A 20,652-nucleotide genomic window follows, 5' to 3' on the forward strand; every position below is an offset into this window, starting at 1 on the left:
ATCTCCCCAGCACTGGAATGTGCTGAGCACATACTTTGGCCACTTCTCCTTCTGGTTACAGAAAGTTCCCCTGGATTATGTATCATCCCTGTAAAACTCAGCATGGAGTTGGGGGCTTCCACTTCTGCCAGGATTAACTTGGCCACCTCTGGAATAAACATAAGCTTTGATTTGCAAGTTTTTGGGTCATTTGAGGTCTCACAGTCTTGCCAACACCAAGCTCAACCTGCAGCCTGGCAAGGCCCAGGTCTGCACAGTCACCAAGGCCCGAAGTCAGAAACTCCTCCAACACTGTCACCCCACACTTTAAGGGACACACTAGGTAGGTCTCAGGTAGGTAGAATTTATTGAGGAAAGTTCAGTACCGGCCCAAGGAAGGAACTGATCTCTCAGTAGTAAAATTAACATGACTGTAATCAAAGATTAGATTTTATCTGCAACCTGCTACCTCATTAGTGCCTCGTTCATGGCTCACAAACTCAGCAGGAAGGCTCAATATTCCCAAAAAATTATGATTTGTTCACAGTGGTAAAACCTTTGAATGATGCTGTCCCCTTACAGCTCCCCTGTGCTTCCCTCCATGCTAAAAGCAGCTGTATCCTCCAACAGCAGCCCCTCCCTGGGAACCACATAAGGACAAGGCCCTCAGCAGTCCCAGTTTCCCAGCCTGAAGTGGTCCCACAAGGAGCTGCTGTGGGGTGACACAGCAGATGTGGTCCCAGCTGGCCTCTAGACCAGCTTCACAAAAACCCTGGGCTCTGAGCTTTGGGATATTTGCAAAGAGCATGGAGAGAATGACCTGAATGTGCTGATGCTTCCCATGGAGGGGGGATGGCCAGGCTTTGTTCCACAGGCTGTACAATCCCTGAGCATCCCTGAGGGAAGGTGCAAGTGGAAGGGGGAATATTCACACAGGGCTATCTCACATCCAGGGATTGTCATGCAGGAAGGGCTGCACTCAGGGCAGTGCAGGGTGGGAAGGTGGAGTGCCAGCACCTCCCCCAGCACAGAGGCATCAGACCAGGCTCTGCTGAGGGGCTACTGGAAAAGAGCCAACTGTGAAAACCCTCATTTCTAACCCAACATTTTGATTCAAACTACTGATTGTCCATTCATAGCTACCTGTTAGTGCTCTAATGGTGAATCCCAGTGCCACCCACCCTCATCACCGTTTGATTTTCTAGGTACAAGAAGCAGCTGTGCAAGGTGACTGCAAACACACGGCAGCCCCACATCAGCCTCCTTCCTACAGCCTCATCCTGCACGTCCCAGGCAGGCTGGTGCAGTGGGGTGAGGGCTGGGCACTGCAGAAGCTCAGGGACTCTGGTCAGTGGGGTCACACTTCAGCATGACTTTGACCCCCTCACCCCTCTTGGTGGTCTCAAACGCCTCCAGAGCCTTCTCCAGGGGGAAGCGGTGCGTAACCAAGGGCTTGATGTTGATCCGCTTGGATGCGAGCAGAGCGATGGCCACGGGCCACCTGCAAGGGAAACAGCAGGGGATGAGAGCAAGCACTGCTTTGGAGCCCAAGGAAAGAGCAGGGAGGAGCCTGATTCATTGCAGCTATTTCCTTAGCCCAGGCAGCCAAGGGGACTTTTGCCTGCAAAGGATCTTCTGGAGAGTGAATCTCAAGCACCCAGCATGGGAGATAGGACAAGCCAACTGAGCTGGGCTGTTGAGTACTGAGGAGGCAGGCTCTGCTTCCTAGACAGTTGGCTGAGTAGGAAGCAAGTGAAAATCAATTAAACAACTTCTATGGAAGCATCAAATGAAAACCAAACTTTCATGCTCCGCTCTCCCCTCACCTGGCCTCTTTGCCTGCACACTGACCACTGTGGAGCTCAAACTCATGGACTCAGTGCAGGAGAGGAAAGGAAAAGCCTCATTCAGCTTCCAGCCTCTTCAATTGGATTGCATTGCTGCTCCACTTAGAATCATAAAATCATTGAGGTTGGAAAAGACCTCCAAAGATCATCAAGTCCAACCACAGTCATGGAGTCCAACTAGGAATGGGCCAAGTTAGAGCAATAGGGATACAAAGGGGTGCAGTACCTAATCTAATTCCCAAATTACCTACTTAAAGACATTTCTCATTTTAAGATGGAGCTTGACAACATCCCATAAGTCCTTCACGGAGAGCTACAGATCAAGCAAAGATTCTTGCTCCACTGGTAAGAAACTATAGCTCTGAATAATTCTAAAGATGGGCTTGGAGACACATGAGCCCTCCCCTGCATGAGACTCACGTGTTGCAGTAGCGGAATATCCCCCGGATATCCACCTCCCGCACGGCAGCATTCACAATGGGCACCGTCACCATCTCAGGCCCCAGCCCCACCAGCACCAAGGTCCCACCAGAACGAGTGGCCTGGAGAGCAAAAACACAAACACATTACACTTTGCAGAATGCAGCTGCTGGAGCCTGTGCAGGGTCTGTCAAAAATAAAGGCACACTTTGCGGCTGCAGTGAATGATGGGGAAGCCAGGGGACAGGCAAGATGCTGTCAGGAGCCTGTAAGAGTGAAACACACAGTACTCAAGGTTAAAAATGCAATCTTTTGAAAATCTCCAAAGGATTCTGGTATCTAAATCTCATTCTGAAAAATGGCTGGCATTTAGGACTACAAAGAGTGCTTTGGGATTTCAATAGGAAAGATTTAAAACTAAGCCTGGTGCTTCACTGGAATTTCTCTTTTTGCCACTTGTCCCATTCCCCTCCTTGTTTTTCCCTGTGAAACTCCCCACTACCTTCACCCCATCCTCTTCTTAATATGTTCATGGCAGCAAAATATCACTTCCTTAACTACTTCCTTCACCTTCTGGAATTAATTTTCTTGATTATTCTCCTTATTTGGATGTAACTTCAACTTAACAGAAGGTGATGTCCTGCTCGTACCAGCTGCCTGACACTGCTGCACAGCCATGTTGGGTATTGGGGTCTTATTGAGGTCTCTTTGGGAAGTGGTTTAGCACCTGAGCATCAAATTAATTATCAATTATCCCCATGCCAACATCAACTCTTTAATTGCTTCTCTTCTTTTGCTGTCTAATGAGCACCTTCTCTCCCCACACCAAGCCCAGTGAAATCAAGCACACTGAGAGTGAAATAACTCATTCACTGCAGCATCTCAGACAAAACCAGACCAGTGCCATCCCTGCTCTGCTTTGGGGACAAGTGGTACTCACATAAATGCCAGCCTGGATGCAGGCCTGCACCCCTGTGCACTCCACGGTGATGTCGGGCATGCACCCAAGCACACCTTCCACTTTGGAGGCCACCTCCTGAGGGGTCTCGTTCTTCACCTGAATGGTAAAATCTGCCCCCACCTCCTTGGCCTTTTGCAGGCGAGAGGCAGATAAATCTGGGGAAAAGCAAAACAAGTCAAGAGCTGGAGTACTGTATGAAACAGAAGGGGAGGAGCAACCTGAGTCTGGAAACTGCTTCCTACATGTGTGCACAGGGCAGCATAACCAAGAGAGGGAAGGGTCTGTGTTCACTCCTTCTGAGCAGGCAGAGAAGGATCATGAAATCACAGACTAGTTTGGGTTGGAAGGGACTTTAAAGCAAATCCAGTTCCCTCCTGTGTCATGGGCAGGGACACCTTCCACTAGACCAGGTTGCTCCAAGCCCCATCCAACCTGGCCTTCAACACTTCCAGGGATGGGGCAGCCACAGCTTCTCTGGACAACTTGTGCCAGGGTCTCCCCACCCTCACAGGGAAGAATTCTTTCCCAGTATACCATCTAACCCTCCCTCTGGCAATGGGAAGCCATTGCCCCTTGTCCTGTCACTTTGGACCCTTGTTCAAAGTCCCTCTCCAGCTCTCTTGGAGCTCCTTTAGCACTGGAAGAAGCTCTAAGGTCTCCCCAGAGCCTTCTCTTCTCCAGGTCGAACAGCATGAGCTCTTCCAGCCTGTCTACAGAGCAGAAGGGCTCCAGCCCTCCCAGTTGACCATCTTCACACCCCTCCTTTCCTCTAACAGGTCCACATCTTTCTCGTGCTGGGCGGCCCAAGATGATGAGGATGATGAAGGATGAGCAGTGAGGACAACTTTAAGACATGGGAGATGCCAAAGGCTCTCCAGCTGCAGAAGAGGGTGTGCTTCAAAGAGACTAAAGCACAAACCCACAGACGAAACTCACACCATGCAGAGCAATGTCTGAGTGAAGGAACAGATGCCACCACTAGACTGGAGGAGTGACTTCTAAAATGATCATTTTGTAGTTGTCCCAGTTTCTCTTTGGTACTGCATGAACACCAATAGTGCCAAGACAAACTAGAAGGCCAAGCTTAACTCCCAAGGGCATGGGCAGAGATACCACAAGAAGGAACCAGAGCAGGAGCAGCCATGGCTGAGTTGTCATGGTTGCCATGGTTGCTGTCCCAACACTGCAGAGCAGAGTAACCTCAGTGCAGGCAAAGGCAAAAGGCAGTAGGAGGCCAGGACAGACAGGGCACTCGCTCCAGAGCAGGCTGTGACCTACCTAAACCTGCCTCTGGCTCTGGCTGCACTGCTCAGTGTCTCTCTGGCAATGACTGACGAAGCAGCTTCACTAGTTCAGGCAGGACCTTTATCCACTAGTGAAATGGACTATAAGAAACCCTGTTACACACCTACTCAGTGAGTTAGCCCAGGGAAGAGTACACAATGAGCCAAAAAAACACCACTCTTGCATTTTCCTTCCCTGGCTCTTCACATTATTTACTCCCACCCTCAAGGACGCTTCCCAAGGGGCATGAACCAGGGGCAAGGTTGCTTTGACCTTGCTCCTTGATGGCCCAGAAATCACCTGGGTATGGACAGCATAGCACCAAGAAGCCTTTTCACAGGAGACTTTGGGCTCAGAGGATCATTAATGTGGCACCAGATGAGAGCAGACCATGAGGCTTCCTCAGTGAACCCTCAGCTGGTGCTTTTGGCTGAGTGAACTGCAGAAAGCATCAGTTGTCAACACTACATGTCCCTGCTGCCACAGACATCTCCCACTCCTTTACCCTTCTGATAACAGCACTGGAGACTGCTGAGCATCTCTCAGACAGCTTCTGTCATAGGTGAACGAACAGACAAGCCCATAAAATGAAAAGGGAGTGGATCTGGTAATAGGGTGGATTTCGGACACCCCATTAAGACAGAGCAACAAAGCTGGTGATGATAAACATCTGTGAGTGCGTGGCTCAATTCCTGTGCTCTGTCTGGAGGGTTCTTGACAGCACTGTAAATACCTTCTGAAGATCCACAGGATGGTTTGTACCATGGAGCAAGCTGCCCTGTTGGGTAGCCACACTATCTCTGCTCTTCCACATCCCATGGAAAGAAGCCACCCACCCCTCTGCAGGCACCTCTGGAGATAAGGAGGACATCTCTGGAGATAAGAAGGTGAACAGCTAAGGAGAAGAGTGGCATTTCCCAGGTCAACAACCTTTCTGCCCTGCACTAAAGCAGTAGTCTACAGGGGTCTGCAGGCTGGTACTGGAAAAGATGGCTGAATCAAGAGCTTTAACAGCCAAGACTTCCTAGACCCAAAACTGAGGGGTGAACAGTGTCTCCTCCCAGGGGTCCTGAACTTGAAGACTCAGAAAACGATGCCTTTGCCACAGGCTCACTCCTCTCAAGGACACACAGCAAGGAGCAAAACACCCCTCTCACCAGGGCACAGTCTTCAGAGAAGTCAGAGATGGGATGGGGTGAAAATATCAAGGGAAAAGGGAAGGAGGATGAGGCCAGTGCTCTGACATGAGCCCCTTTGACTCAGCCACGTGCTGGGAGGGAGCTGGGCCAGAGGCTCTGCCTGCCCATCACACAGGGAACAGGATGGGACTCACTGCCAGGGCAGGTGATGGACAAGACCCTACGGGCAGTGGGAGGGCTTGGGATGCCACACCCACTGAGATGAGCACCCAGAAGAGCTGAGGAGGGAGTTTCAAGAAGGGATAACAAAGGGTAATGAAATGTAGATGAAAGAGGAAAAGCTAAGGCTGAAAAGTAAGGGCAGCATCACCCTGGAAGCCTCAATGTGGGCTCTCATTCCTGTGGCTGCAGGAGGATTAGTCAGGTCTGTCCCTCCCAAGCTCTGGGCATTGGGCTCCAGGCCATGTGTATGGTCATGCTTGACCCCAGCTGAGCTGCACTCAGAGACCTCCTGTGCTCCAAGAGCATGGGCAGGGACTTTTGGAGGCACCTGAAGTGATAAGAAACACTTCTGCCCAGCATAGTTGTTGTATCCCAAATCTGTGTATGCCAAGGAGACCACAAGGCTCAACAGGACCAAGGCTCAATGGACCCAACTCCTCATGAAGTTTGGTCTCACACCAGCTCACAGCAGACACAGCTGGACTCAGCCATTTTTAGTATCTGCCCCGTGACTAAGGTATTTTAAACTGTCTCTCTGGCAGAAATAATCCAGAGACTTTGTCCTGGAGAGACAGGACAGCCAGTGTGTTTCAAAGTGGCCAAAAAAATCACTCTCGGGCAACAAAAAAAGCCCCCCTGTCCCCAGTGTTGCTGTAGTTGGCCTCTGGTTTGCTGATCTGCTCAGGAAGGAAGTCCTGGCTCAGAGAGGCACATGGGACATGGCAGCAAATACCGTCAGCCCTGCTCAGGGCTGCAATAATATCTCTGGCCTAAGTGAATCAGCATGAAGCACTTCCTGAAGCAGACAGATCTGCAGGTTACTGGTTTGTTCGGAGCTCCAGACACTTGTGAGTCTTGGGAGGGATCAAGTCATTTGAATTTCAAACCTTACTTAGGCCAAACCCCACACAAGTCTTGCGAAAATGGTCCATTATACAATTACAGGGTTGCATCTTGCCTCTAGTCAGAAATCTGTTTTCACTTCCTGGCCACTGGAGCTAATTAAAGTTTTGGCCGCCAGAACAAGAGTAGTCCTGTGTCTCTGCTTCCAAATAAGTTATCAAATTACCTTTAAGCTTCTCATGATGGTTTATGAGCCAATTTGACAGGTAAATATTCTTGAAGCTCTCACACTTTCTGTGTTGATCTTCTTTCTCAAAGGAGCTGAGCTCTGGACAGTTATTCATCCTCCCTGACCTTGACTTCCAGGGTTTCTGGAGGCACCAACACCCAGAACTTAGGATTCAGATAGCACAAGAGGAATAATTTCCCTTACATAGGAATTACTAAATGCAACTTCAGTGACAGATAGATAGAGCAAGGCAAGAGAGCCCAACACTGCCATACAAACACCTAAACTGTCCGTTCACTTGATGAGGAGTAAGGCTGAACTTCTATGTGTTTCTAAGGAGAAAAGCAGCTTTTCAGAGCAGCAGCAAGGCAGAAGGACAGGAGAAGGTTGTACATAAATATCAATCACACCCACTCAGCAGTGGAGTGGAGAAAGACACGGACCTTTGTGAAGAGTAGATGAGGACCCAGGAAACAAATTGATCTTCTCACCCACCTGGAGCCTGCTAAATACATCAATCACTCCAGGTGAGCCAGACAGAAGCTATAGGAGATGAGTTCTCCCCAGGCGAGGAAAAAGCTTTTCTAAATATTTCTAAATATTTCTGTATTTGTGAGCAGCTTGTCAAAACAAACACAAACATTTAAAGCCTTAAGTGCTGCACAGACAAAGCTCTTCACAGACAAAGACATCATAAAAATTCCAGGCAATGAATTCAAAGAATCTGATCGCAAAGTACAAGAGGTCCTTTGTGGGCAGACAGGCATCTCACAGGTGTTGGCTCCTAAAGCCGACACAAAAAGCAAGGGCAGCAAAATCCCAAGGGGCAATGAGCCAAACCAAACCCACTCCTCAGCTCATGTCACACACAAATAATTGACTAGGGACAGCACCTCCATGGGTGTCTCTCAACATCTCAGCCAAACCCCTCTTGTGTGGGAGATGTCTACGAGTCACAATCAATATCTAGGCCAGCACACAGAGATAAGGGGTAATTCCATGTATCCAAGACTACTGACCCTACAAACCAGGCACCAGGAACTTCCTGGGGCCACTTGGAGTCCTGTGGCACATGATATCCAGAGCAGCTCACCCAGGGCCCCCAGCAGCAGCCTATGGGCAGAGGTAGCAGCAGCTCCCAGAGTTACAGGGAAGATACACTCAGGCAGGAGTGGGAATGGGGTGACAGGCTGAGCCAGCTGCCTGAGCCCCACCAACCCCTGCCAGCTCACCAAGCCCTTCCCCACCCAGGAACGGGGTCACCCCCAGCCCCTGCACCAGCCCAGCTGGGCAGTAAAGTTCCTCGTGTGTGATTCAGGAGCAGAGCTGTTTTTCCTGCTACAGCAAACACCATCCACTAATGACAACACTTCACAAAATCTGAGGCGTGGACTGATCCTGTCCATCAAGCACACACACCTTCAGGGTGAGGCCAGCAGAACTAAAAATGCCCTGGACTTGGCAGCAAGAGGATTAAGGGAGGAGAAGGCAATAATCTGCCTTGGTTTTTGACCTGAGCTACTACTGAAGGATGTTTCTGCAAAGGCAAGAGGGTGGGACCTGAATTTTATCTCTCAACCCAAAGATGGAAACACAGTAGTCGAGAGGTCAATTATACACCTGGCCCTAAGAACGGGAGGTCAGTAGCAGTCTTCTGACAGGTCTAGGTTGGGGCTTCGACCCAAAAGCACTGCAGCAACCCTTGCTCATTGTCCAATGGCACCTGTAACTGCTCCTCCTGGCCATCACCACTCAGAAAGATCAGAGAGTCTCAGTGAGAGCTGGAGACACCACTTCCAGGCCCTGTTCAAACCCCAGGTGGAGATTTCAACCAGTGAACATCCTGAGGTTTCTCCAGTTCTCCCTTCTTTTGGGCAAGCTACAGAGAGAGAGACTGAACCCTGGAGGAGAGGTGGAGGCAGCTGGGCTGGCTTAGCATGGGATAAAAAGGGGAGATGGAACAGCTCTGCAACAACCTGAAGGGCAGCTACAAAGGTGATGAAAACTCGTTTCAGCTCTTGCAGCCAAGGGTAAATTCCCACAAATGACAGTTTGTGAGTGGACCCCAGAAAAAGCTTCTTCGTTAAGAGGTGGTGCAAACTTTGAGTAGGTACCTTGAAAGGTGGCATCTCCTTCCTCAGAGGTTTTCCAGATGCAGATTGCTGTAAGCAGCAGCTGGACCAGAAACCTCAGTTGTGCAAGGAAGGCCCATTTCTGAAATGCAGACACTCTGAAAAGGCCATTTCAGTCTATGTGGATAACCAGTGGAAAATGAAACCCCCAACAGGAGCAGAAAGAAGGGCAGAGAAAGACAAGTGAGAAGCACAGTGTGGCTGCACAGAGAAAAAACTCAGAGCTGACATATAGATGCATTGACTCTTCTGAAATACCAGCTCAAAGTCTGAAGAAGGTTTCTAGGCCTGATCCATGGACCATTGATTACCTCTTTATCCTGGATTGTTCTCCTTGAGGCTACTCCACCCACACAACTTGTCCATGCTGGGAATCAGGAGTTATGACCCTGGTCCTCTAACCCAGCAGAGGAGTTGCAAACTGCATCTTCTTGGAGATCCCAGTTAGGGCAGAGATCAAAGTCTTGTCCCGGGAAACAAGATGTTTAGCAGGATTCCCTCCAGACAGGCACATGCTACTACTCCAGTCACAAACAGATTTGCCTGGGCTGCCTTCCCCAGCAGTAAACTTGAAGGAATAATTTTGAGTTAGTCAAAGTGCTAGAGCATATCCAGAGAAGGGAACAGAGCTGGGGAAGGGTCTGGAGCACCAGGAGCAGCTGAGGCAGCTGGGAGGCTCAGCCTGGAGGAAAGAGGCTCGGGAGGGACTTTCTCACTCTCTACAACTCCCCAGCCAGGTGGGGGTCGGGCTCTGCTCCCAGGGAACAAGGGACAGGATGAGAGGAAAGGGCCTCAAGTTGTGCCAGGGGAGGTTTAGGTTGTATATTAGGGAAAAATGTCTTCCCTGGAAGGGTGGTCAGGCACTGGAACAGGCTGCCCAGGGAAGTGGTGGGATCACCATCCCTGGAACTGTTCAGAAAACACATGGATGTGGCACTTATGCACATGGTTGGGTTTGATGATCTAAGAGGTCTTTTCCAACCTTAATGATTCTGTGATAGCGTTGTATCATGGGAAATAGGCACACAAGGGATACAAGGACTTACCTGTTACCACCACAGCAGCTGCACCCATCATCTTAGCAACAATCACGTTAACGAGGCCAATTGGTCCTGGGTACAAGGGGGTGAAAGAGAACATGTACCACTGCCAGGCAGCACCAGCCACAGGCTGTGAACACTGAACCCAGAACCCTGCGTGTTCCTGGGTTAAAGGAGGCTCTGGCAGCCTCAAGGTCCCCCTTGGCACCCCTGGAGCTGTGCCATGACCCCCACTGACAGCAGAGCCCAGGAGCTCAACCTGAGCCCTGCTCATCCCCTCCCAGCAGACAGGGAACCAAAGGACTGAATGTGTTCACCATACCAGAGCCAGACACGAAGACTTTGCTTCCCAGAGTGACTCCTGCTCTTTTACAGGCATGGATTCCCACTGACAGGGGCTCGATAAGGGCTCCTTCTTCAAAGGTGACGTTATCTGGAAGCCTGCAAGAATGGGACACAAGCAACAGTCACCAAAGAGGTTTATGAGGGTGATAAGGAAAGCCATGACACTTAAAGACCAAACATGGGTGTAAATCACAGTGGCAAAATCCACTCTCACCCTTGGTGAGAGAAATGCCAGGCTGGAATGTGTTTCAAGAAGTTCTATTGTCTGTTTTTCTCCTCTGAAGCAGCATCAAGTGCACCTAAACCAGTGAGGTTTCCCCAAGCACCAAACACAGGGACCCACAAACTTCCCCACATCAACTCTCCAGTACTTGATGAGTGAACCCAAGGACTCCTTTGACACTCATTCCCTTTGGAATAAACACCCCAGTTGCATATGCACCACCCCAAGGGCTGCCCTATGGCTGGGACCCACCAGTGAGATCTCAGACCTCTCACCTGGGTTGGATCACTCAGCTCCACACTTTTAGAAAACATCTGGTTGCCAAAGGTGATGCCACCAGGAAAGGCAGCCAGGTCCAGGTCTCCCCATAACACCTGGGACCTGCTCCCCTGATGCACCAAGTGTTTTAAACCAGTGGACTGGTCCCAGCACACACCCTCACAGCAGTCATTAGACAGAAAGAACCCCGTCACGCAGCCAGTGTGAGTGATGGAAAAAAGCAGAGGGGGGTGAAACCCTTCTGAAGTGCTGACAGAATAAATCTCAGCCCCACAATGCTGCCCACCAGGGAGCCACCAGCATGGGCTCCCTCATAGAGGGTGCTGGGAGCTGTACCTGCCAGGAGGGTTTTTCTGAAAGCCCTGGGAAGCTCAAGGTCAGATCTCAGCTAGGACAACATGAAGCCAAAGAAATGGAAATTATGGTTGTGGGAAGACAGCTGTAAGATATCTGCATGTCTCTTATCTCCAGGAGGCTTTAAAGGTCTGACTGCAAGAGTTCATCTGTCACAGAGTTTGGCATCACGTTTGCTCTGGCTGGATCTGGGCACTGCCCTGCCAATGGGGAGGGCAGGTTCACAGTATGATCCCACCTCCATCAAGTTACTTGGAGCATCCAACAGAGAGTTTGCTCACCAGCAGGACAGACAATAACTGGCCAAAAGTGCAAGAGCCCACTGAGCTCAGCCATCAGCTGTTCCCAGGAAACCTGTGCTGGCAGAGCAGCTTCATGCCAGGGAATCTACTTGGCATCAGCCAGCCACACTCTGCAGATCTGAAACCAGGAGCACCAAGTCCAGGCTTTGCATTTCACAGCTCAAAAATAAAGTAAGATAGCCAAAGTTATATTTACTCAAATTGGAGGAAAAAAAAGCAAAACCCTGGAAGAAGCCAGCCACAAACCAGCCATGTCCTCCCACGCAAAATCTTGTGATGTTGTCAGAAAATGTTATTTTAATACACAGGAAATCAGTGACAGTGGGTCTGGACAGTGAGATGTTATTCCCATCCAGAGCAGCACCTCAGCCTGACAGCAGCTGCTTGGGATCTGCTTTGAAAGCTTCCTGCCTTAGGACTCTCAGGAGAAGAGCAGTCAAGTGCCTCCTTCCGACTGCTGCAATCCTGAATGCTCCCTGTGCAGACACCAAGGATCAATCCCAAGGACCTTCCTGCTCATGGAAGAACGAGCTCTGACTGAGAAAGAACATGCTGGACAGGTAGAGCAGTCTCAGGGGGGCATTATTTTTAACTGGGCTGTTTTTAACTCCTTGTTAAAGGCACTTATGTGGGTATAACATTGGAGAGGCCTTTTCAGGTTTCCAGAGTGTATGAGGCCCTGGCACAGGTTGCCCAGGGAAGCTATGGCTGCCCTATCATCCCTGGAAGTGTTCAAGGTCAGGCTGGATGGAGCTCTGAGCAACCTGAATAAGTGGAAGGTGTGCCTGCCCATGGCAGGGGGATGGAACAAGATGAGCTTTAAGGTCCCTTTCAACCCAAATCATTCTGGGATTCTATGATTTGCTGGAGTGTTTAAGCACAGATTTGCTTCTAAGCAAATGTGTCAGTCCTGCCACAACTAATAACATATTCAGGTTTGCTGAACTGGATATGAAAACAGATGTGTAACGCTGGCAGCTTAGTGGGGACACTCAGAGTCACACAAGACAAACAGCTCAGCAGGGCCACTGCTTACTGTTCCTGCTCTGCTCTGAGTGGGATGACTTTGTTTCAAATGACAGAGCAAGGTGTCAGCAGTCACCATGGCGTTTCCTGAAAAGCAGCAGCAAAGCTCAGCTCAAAGAACTAGACGAAAACCTTCAGGCACCAGCCTAAGAAGGCAAGGATATAAAAAGACAGCAGAAAACAAACTACGAGCAGGGAGCAAATGGGAAAAGGAAAATAATTAAAGGGTAAAGTAGAAGTGACATCCCAGAAGACATGCAAGAAATGTTTATGTCTGGCACCGGAGGGGATAAACTACGCCTGCCTGACAAATCCTTTGCAAAGTGGCTGCCATCCAAGCTTAGACATGTTATTTATGGATCAGAAGGCAACAAAACCTGTTGGGATCATGTAAAGAGTACTCAGAAGGGCCAAGAGGTGATTGCTTCCCCCAGGGAGTGTGTATTTCCCTGCAGAGCAAGCACGGACTAACTTGTAGCAGTAGCTGGCACTGTGCTTGTAGTAGCGGCACAAGTTCCCATCGTCGGGGGGGGTTGCACAGAAGAAGATGGTTGGGGACAGGTTGTAGCGGCCAGTTTTGCAGAACTCATCCATTTCCCTCGGGACGCCCGGTTCGATGGCCACACGGTCACCTGCCAGGGAAAGGCTGTGTCAGTCAGGGAGAGGGTGGCACACAGGTATGAGTAGCACCAAAAAACACAGGAACCCTGGAACAAGAGAGGCATGAGGGACCAGGGCAACCTGGTCTAGTGAAAGGTGTCCCTGCCCATGGCAAAGGGGTGGAATGAGATGAGCTTTAAGGTCCCTTCTGACCCAGGCCAGTCTATGATTCCATGATTATCTAATTGCAATCACGAGGCAATTAAGTTTTCTCCATACTAGAGGGAAGAATGTGACCACAGTACAACTTGCTAGTACACAAGGGACACAAACCAGCCCATTTATTTGGAAAAGGAAGCCAGTTGGAGCCAAATCTCTAAGTGAAGCTCCAGCAAAGGCTATCAGCCAGACATGGTGACAAGCAGGAGAATGGACAGAAGCAAAGAGCCATCTAGGCCACAGCATCGCCTTTGAGATAGCCTTGGGGGATGTCTGGGGGTGAGAGGAGCAGGACACACACATTCTGAATGCTCTCCCAGCCTCCCAAGCTGTATGTGGTTTGTCTGTATTTAGTAACACTGAACGATTTCTCCTCCTCTTTCCACTGTGTAAACTACCTGGTCTGCTACATCTCAGTGGATGCTGTACATGGTACTGACTGTCCCTTGCTCTTGTACTGGAGGAACCAGAGAACAAGAAAGCTTTACGTGGCCTCTCCCTGCCCTCCATGAGTCCTCAGACATGTGCCACACATCCTTGAGTTGTCTCTCCAGCTCCCAGCTAAAGTTCCTTACTTAGACATGTGTCACAGAAATGCTGCTCCACGTCCCATCATCTCCTTGTCCTCCTCTGTCCTCACTTCTTTTACATCCCTTGGGAAAGAAGGAGACTGGAACTGCACACAGAATCCAGATGGGCACTGATGTCCTCTGACTGAGTCTCTGTACCTTTCCTAACAGTGATTTGCATTTTTCACCATTGCTGTGGCAACACACCCATGCTCAGTGGCAGAGCAAAGGTCTCACCCCTCAGCAGTGGGCATTTTAGCTACAAAGCTGTTTTTGTTTCTTCTGCTGTGGGCATCACTTTACGTTTACCTGCATGGAATCTCACCTGGATCTTAATGGTACCTCTCGGGTGTCCCTGTAACTCTTGCTGGCTCTCCTGCATCCTCTCCACCCTGCCTAAGTTGCTCTCATCAGCAAACTTTGCAAAATTCCCTGCTCAGCCCATTTTCTAGGACATTCAGGAGTGCAACGAGCAGTGGAGGTCACATCACAAGGCCTGGAGCAGTTGCTCCAGTGACCTCTCTGCACTGCAGGAGGCCTTTTGCTACTTCAAGAACACACACACAGAAGAAACATTAACAGCAGGTTGCTGGCAAGAGCAACGTACTTTGTTTCTGAAGCTTTATCAAGCTTCCTTAAAAGGCACCTTGTACTAGCATATGCTCTGCTCTGCATCAAAATACAGACAGGCAAGCTCAAGATATCCCAGGATAAAGCTACCTAAGGAATATCATACACCACAGTGGCCAAGCTGGGTGATTAATAGCAGCACAGTGACACTTTGTGAAGGAGAACATCACGCTGTGACCTCAGAACCCCAGATAAATTTATGTGACCCAAAGAAGCCCAGCCTGCTATGGAAACATTTCTGGGAACTAATTAGTAGGAAAACCAGTTTTGGTTGCAAATACCTGGTTTCAGATGAGTCACCCCTGAGCCCACTTTGATGACAGTCCCGGCAGCTTCGTGCCCCAACACCATGGGGTCCTTGACGACAAAATCCCCGATCCGGCCGTGCTGCCAGTAGTGGACGTCGGACCCGCAGATCCCGACGGAATGCATGCGCAGGAGGACCTCTGCCAGAACAGCAGGGAAAGCTCCTTGTAGAAAACTCACCTTCTCAGGCACTGGGAGAGCAGCACGTTGGCTGGCCCTGGGCCCCACAGCAAAGGCCAAGCCAGTATTGACACATCCAAATTTACTGGCGTTAAATAAATACACCAGAACGGCACATTCACACATTCATGAGCCATGAAATACCAAACTACGCATGTACCCACAAATCAGGAAGGCTTAAAATATGGTAAGACAAAAGCTAATGTCAACAAAAAATATGGTCCACAAAAAAATACAATTTAAGAGGGGTGTGACTATTGCTGGAGCAGGAATAAAAGAGCAAGTCCATTTAATTTTTCTTTCTCCCTAAGCTGTGGGTTTAGCCCTGGAGAGTTAGTGAATCAAATTTCTATCAGCCCATATGCCCACCCTATTAATGTTTAGTCCTGCAATAAGATCATCTGACATGTCTCAAGAGCCATTTAATGTGACATACATGAACTGATGGAACAGGAAGCAGAAAAAGCCAGATAAAGGGATGTATCTGTGACTGCTCCAGCTCCTCTTTTCAGCTGGAAAAGCAGTATTATCTGTTTCAGCCACACAATCTTTTTCAGATTATTTTATACTTCCTCTGAAATATTTTATCCATATATAAATTTATAATATCAAGGAGTAACAAAAGAGAATGAGAAAACCAAGAGATCAGTAAAGAAAGCAGACAGAAGCATCATCTGTAGACCTACCATTGGGACCCGGTTCTGGGACTGGACGGGTTTCCTATGGAGAAAAGAAAAAAAAAACCATTTAGCTGTGTGCCTACATAGCCCTGGGAATACCTTGTGGAAAACCAGCCCAGGTTAGCTCACGTAAATCCAGAAGCAGATGAGGGGTTTGGTCCTGTCTGCTCAGTAAGACCCTGCTGTGCAATGAGGAGTTTCCTCTTAAGTGCAGCTCGTTTTCCAGACTCAGGGGAGGATTATGGGATCTGTTCTGAGTGAGCAACTGCCAGCTTGGAAATCCACTCTCCAAACTATTTTGCAGTACATTTCCCTTCCCTGCCCAAACAAGAGCCACATACTAAACTTCTCTGCCCCGGAGCAGCCTCAAGTTTCAGTTTAATCCTTCATCCTTGAAGGCTGACAAAAAAAATCACCTTCTGTGACCGGGAAGATTCTGAACCACCTCTTTCTGTAAAGCCTTAATATTGTGGTGATTATGTTATTATTATAAATAATAGGAAATATTTTTAGTACATAATCAAAGAATCACAGAATTATTTGGGTTAGCAGGGACCATAAACATCATCAAGTTCCACCCCCTGCCATGGGCAGGGACACCTTCCACTAGACCAGGTTGCTCCAAGCCCCGTCCAACCTGACCTTCAACACTTCCAGGGATGGGGCAGCTACAGCTTCTCTGGTCAGCCTGGGCCAGGGCCTCCCCACCCTGTTCCAGTGATACATAATTTATACATAATATTTATGTATAACAATGTGTACTTAATAATTGCATAGTGATTTATACATAACAATGTATAAATCATCTTTAAACTTTACTGTAAATCCCATTTCAGGTCGTGTCCTCTTGTAATTGCCACGGCACCTCTTTATGGGATGAAAAAAGTTAGAGTTACAAGAGTTAGAGAATGATCACTTGGCCTCAAGTCACCCTTCAATCCAAAAGGTCTGCAGGCATTTTGCCTTCACTGAGCTCCCTCAGCTGCATCAAAACCCAAAAGGAATCATCTTATTGGGTTTTACCAAGACACTACAATACCCACTGAGCATCCACATCAACAATCATGTCTCTAAGAAAACCCCCCCCCAAAGTAGTGCCAACAATGAACCTTCAGAATCCATTTGCTGCTCAAATTTTGAAGAGCACTGTTCTGCATTTTCACTAATTAAATACGTTCTCAATCCCAGCATATTCCTCAACTCCTGCTTTGTACGTTGCCATTCTAAACATCATTCTAAATATCAGAAAGAGAAACACTGAAAACACATTGAATTATTCTCATACAATACAACCAACTGAAATTTTCCATGTTCAGACTTCCTATTCTCCTCCCCTTAGTTTCCCTGTAAAGAATTTTTGTGTTTGCCTGGGAGGTTTTGTCACCCTCAACAGGGTCCCTCTGAAGCTTCTTCCACATCCCAAGGTCACAATGCTATTTCTGACCAACTAGATCAAAATGTTTTCTCCCAGACTGACAAAGGAAACTGTCTAAGATCAACAAGCACCTCTGACAAAGTTAGAAAAAGAAATCAACTAATTAAATTAAATTAATTAAATCAAATCAGTTAAAAAAACAATACTAACTGTAATAACAGCACCTCAACCATAAAGCCATCATCCTGTGACAACCTTATCTCACCTTTGAGTCAAAGGGATCTTGAATGTTAGGGCTGTGTAAGAGAGTTATCTATCATCGGACCTAGATTAGGATGAAGTTCAGTAATCCTATGGAAGAGCTCCAAGTGGGGCCAATTAGATTCTGAAATAATAAACCAACTGCCCAGGCAGCTGGGTGAGGGCAGGAGAAGGCCCTGGGAGCCTTTGTGCAAATGTACAAGTTTTTGCATCATTGTTGTGTTCTGGGTTCAGACCTGTATCTGCAATTTTAATATGTGGGGGGTTTGTTTTGTCCCACTGAGGAACACAGCCCAGAGCATTATTTTTAAAAGAGGTCTTTCTCTTACACAGAAAATGCAATAAGCACTCTCGATCTGGTGACACACCAGAGGTACAGACCACAGACTGAACAAAATAGTCCACGGTAAGAGATAAAGCCAACTTCCAGCTGAAGATGGGGGTGTGTAAAAAAAAAGAATACTTTTTTTTTTTTTTTCAGTTACAGCTGTGCCCAAAAAAACCCAGACACCTTGGTGAGAAGTGAATCCTCCAACCTGATTTGTAGAAAATAGGAGTGACCAAACCAGAGAACATCAAAGACAGGAGTTCTACTATTGTTTGGTGTTCACTGAGAAGTTCAGAAATGGTGACTGGTAAAGGAAATGCAGCAAATGTTTTCTGTGAAAGGAGACAGGGAAAGACAGGTCATGGTACAAGCATAAAACCAATAAATCCTCAGCAGGCACCAAACAGGAGCCTGTGGCAACCACCCAAGGACAAGAGGAGAGTCAATAAAAACAAAGTCAATGCATTTTCACATAGTGCAGGGGTCACGGTGACTCTCCCATGGGAAACATGTCCAAGAATCAAGAAAAGTGTGGGAATTGCGGGAAAATGGTCTCACCCAGCTTTAGGTATCAATAACAGATAACAAGTTCAGAGCTCACTGCTGAGACTCCTTCGGTGTTCAGTGGGTCAATACAGTCAGCACTGTCCACATTGTGGCAAAGAAACTTTAGGGAAGCCCAGGAGGATGACACCAAGGGGCTGCCAGTGAGGCAGGGGGGCACTGGTGACCAGCTTCAATGTCAAACATCCCAAGGAAAACTCACACATGTGGGTGTAATCCAGTTTAGAGACCAGCAAAACAGATATGATGGAGTCAGTGTCCACCTCACGAGTGTCACAAATCACAGGAGTTTGAAAACGTTTCTTGAAGTAGAGGGACCACCTCAATCCTCAACCCATTTTATTTCTTTTGGTAGTCAGGCTCCAGGCCCAGGCTCTACGTGCTTGTAGTGAAAGTGCAGCTGTGTCAAAGGTGCCTGGGAGCCACACAGGAACCATCCCCACAGACACCACTCAGACTCTGGCACATGCAGCTTGACTGGGTGGGAACGGTGAAAAATCCCTGATAACCATCCTCCAAATGAGGCACTGTGGGTATCCAAAGTCTGTGTGCTCCCAAGAGCCTTCCTGCCAGGACTGTGTGTCCTGCCAATGTTTGCCCATGGAAATCTTCCTTCCCCCATTTGGCACTCGTCAAACTGGCAAACACGGATCCCCAAGCAGCGCTGTGATGATTCAGCAGCCAGGAAGAGCCAAGTGTTCACAGTGACAGAAGCAGAATGAGCCTGAAGTACTTTAAAAGTACAAAATAACCCCCCTACACACACACACTCTGAGCAAGGGGGTTCTGCAGCACCTGCTCCCTCTGAGACCTCTGTTCTGCTGCTCACCTGGGCTCCGATAGCCCAAAGCAGCTACAACCACCCTCCATTCCTGCTTCCTGGGAGCACTTGTCTCAGCTGTGAGAATGGCTTGTTGGGGGAAAATGGAGATTTCAGGGATTCTGGCTTTCAGGGCTACGAGGTTTTGCACTCAAATGGAACTGACAAAGATCTCGAGAAGATTATCCCCTCCAGTGTCCCCTAAAAGCATTCTGCAACTGAAAGCTTCCCAAGCTTGGAAAACCAACAGAATTTGTCATGCAAAGTTGCCAGAACCATCTGAAAGCAGACCGTGCTTCTAACAATATTGCGCCCTCCTGCTTGCATGAATGGGTGTTATCCACGAATTTATTTCTCTGGCAAGAATGTTTCACCTTCGAGGCACACGAGGGCAGGTGCGTTTTCCTTTCCCTGTACCGCTGTGGGGAGCCCGAAGCTGCCATACAGAGAGCGGGGCTGGGGGCGCCCCAACCACGGGGCACCCCAGAATTCGGGCGCCTGCGCCCCCCAGGTCACCCCCACCCCCAGGAGTGTGGAAGCCGCTGCCTTTCCCCGCTCGCAGCCCGGCACCGGGGGGGAACCAGAGGGGGAGAACGGGAGGGACCGGGTTGTCCGGACACCCCCGAGTGCGGGGGCTCAGCCCCGAGACCCGCGGGAGCTGCCGCCGGGCCCCCCCCGCCCCGCGGCCCCCCGAGCGCGGCCCCGCTCCCGCCCGGCCCCGCCGCCCCGGCCGTACCAGCCGCAGGTCCCCGGCTCGGTGCACGACCACGGCGATGTTCTGCCCCGCCGCCGCCGCCATGGCTCGGGCTCTGCGCGGCACCGGGTCCAAGGGCCGCCGCCGGGGGGGCCGCCCCTGCCCCGGCCCCCGCCCCCCCCCCTGCCGGGGCCGGCACCGCCCCCCGGGCACCGAGCGGGTACGGACGGGACGGCGACACGGACCAGGGACCGACCCCGGCTCCAGGCCCAGCCACAGCCCCAACCCCGGCTCCAGGCCTCAGCTCCAGCCCCTGCTCCAGGCCCTGGCTCCAACACTGAGCTCCAGCCCCAGCTCCAGGCCCCAACTCCAGCTCCAGGCCCCAACCCCAGCTCCTGCAGCTCCAGCCCCAGCTCCAGGCCCCAACCCCAGCTCCTGCAGCCCCAGCTCCTGCAGCCCCAGCTCCAGGCCCCAGCCCCAGCTCCTCCAGCTCCAGCCCCAGCTCCAGGCCCCAGCCCCAGCTCCAGGCCCCAGCCCCCGCCCCCCCAACCCCAGGTCCTGGCCCCAACCCCAGCTCCAGGCCCCAGCCCCAGCTCCTCCAGCTCCAGCCCCAGCTCCAGGACCATTCCCAGCTCCAGGGCCATTCCCAGCTCCAGGCCCAGCCCCAGCCCCTGCTCCAGCTCCAGGTCCAGGCCCTGCCCTCAGCTCCAGCCCCTGCTCTAGGCTCTGGCTCCAACCCTGAGCTCCAGCCCCAACCCTGCCTGCAGACCCAGCTCCAGGATCCAACCCCAGTTCCTCCAC

At 49.9% G+C, this 20,652-nt stretch overlaps 1 protein-coding gene across 1 annotated transcript; it reads right to left on the minus strand.

Moving 5' to 3' along the window:
- Positions 1-323: 323 nt before the first annotated feature.
- On the minus strand, positions 324-20,002 carry SORD (sorbitol dehydrogenase). The gene is made up of 9 exons (XM_027657807.1): positions 19,894-20,002; positions 15,816-15,849; positions 14,925-15,089; positions 13,098-13,257; positions 10,419-10,537; positions 10,103-10,168; positions 3,187-3,362; positions 2,247-2,368; positions 324-1,480 (listed from the first exon to the last, which is right to left on the minus strand). The coding sequence occupies exons 1-9, from the start codon at positions 19,954-19,956 to the stop codon at positions 1,315-1,317; spliced, it is 1,071 nt and encodes a 356-aa protein (XP_027513608.1). The 5' UTR covers positions 19,957-20,002; the 3' UTR covers positions 324-1,314.
- Between the last annotated feature and the right edge of the window lie 650 nt (positions 20,003-20,652).

Source organism: Corapipo altera, unplaced genomic scaffold, assembly GCF_003945725.1.
Source record: "Corapipo altera isolate COAL_440 unplaced genomic scaffold, ASM394572v1 308, whole genome shotgun sequence".
In the NCBI taxonomy this organism is placed as follows: domain Eukaryota; kingdom Metazoa; phylum Chordata; class Aves; order Passeriformes; family Pipridae; genus Corapipo; species Corapipo altera.

Bases quoted from the DNA above. Each gene is read 5' to 3' on its own strand.
- SORD (XM_027657807.1), bottom strand. From the start codon at position 19,956: ATGGCGGCGGCGGCGGGGCAGAACATCGCCGTGGTCGTGCACCGAGCC. The intron at 10,538-13,097 runs GTTAGTCCGTGC...CCATTCTTGCAG, and splicing joins AGTGCCAGCTACTGCTACAA to GCTTCCAGATAACGTCACCT. The intron at 10,169-10,418 runs GTATGGTGAACA...CCTTGTACCCAG, and splicing joins AGTCTTCGTGTCTGGCTCTG to GACCAATTGGCCTCGTTAAC.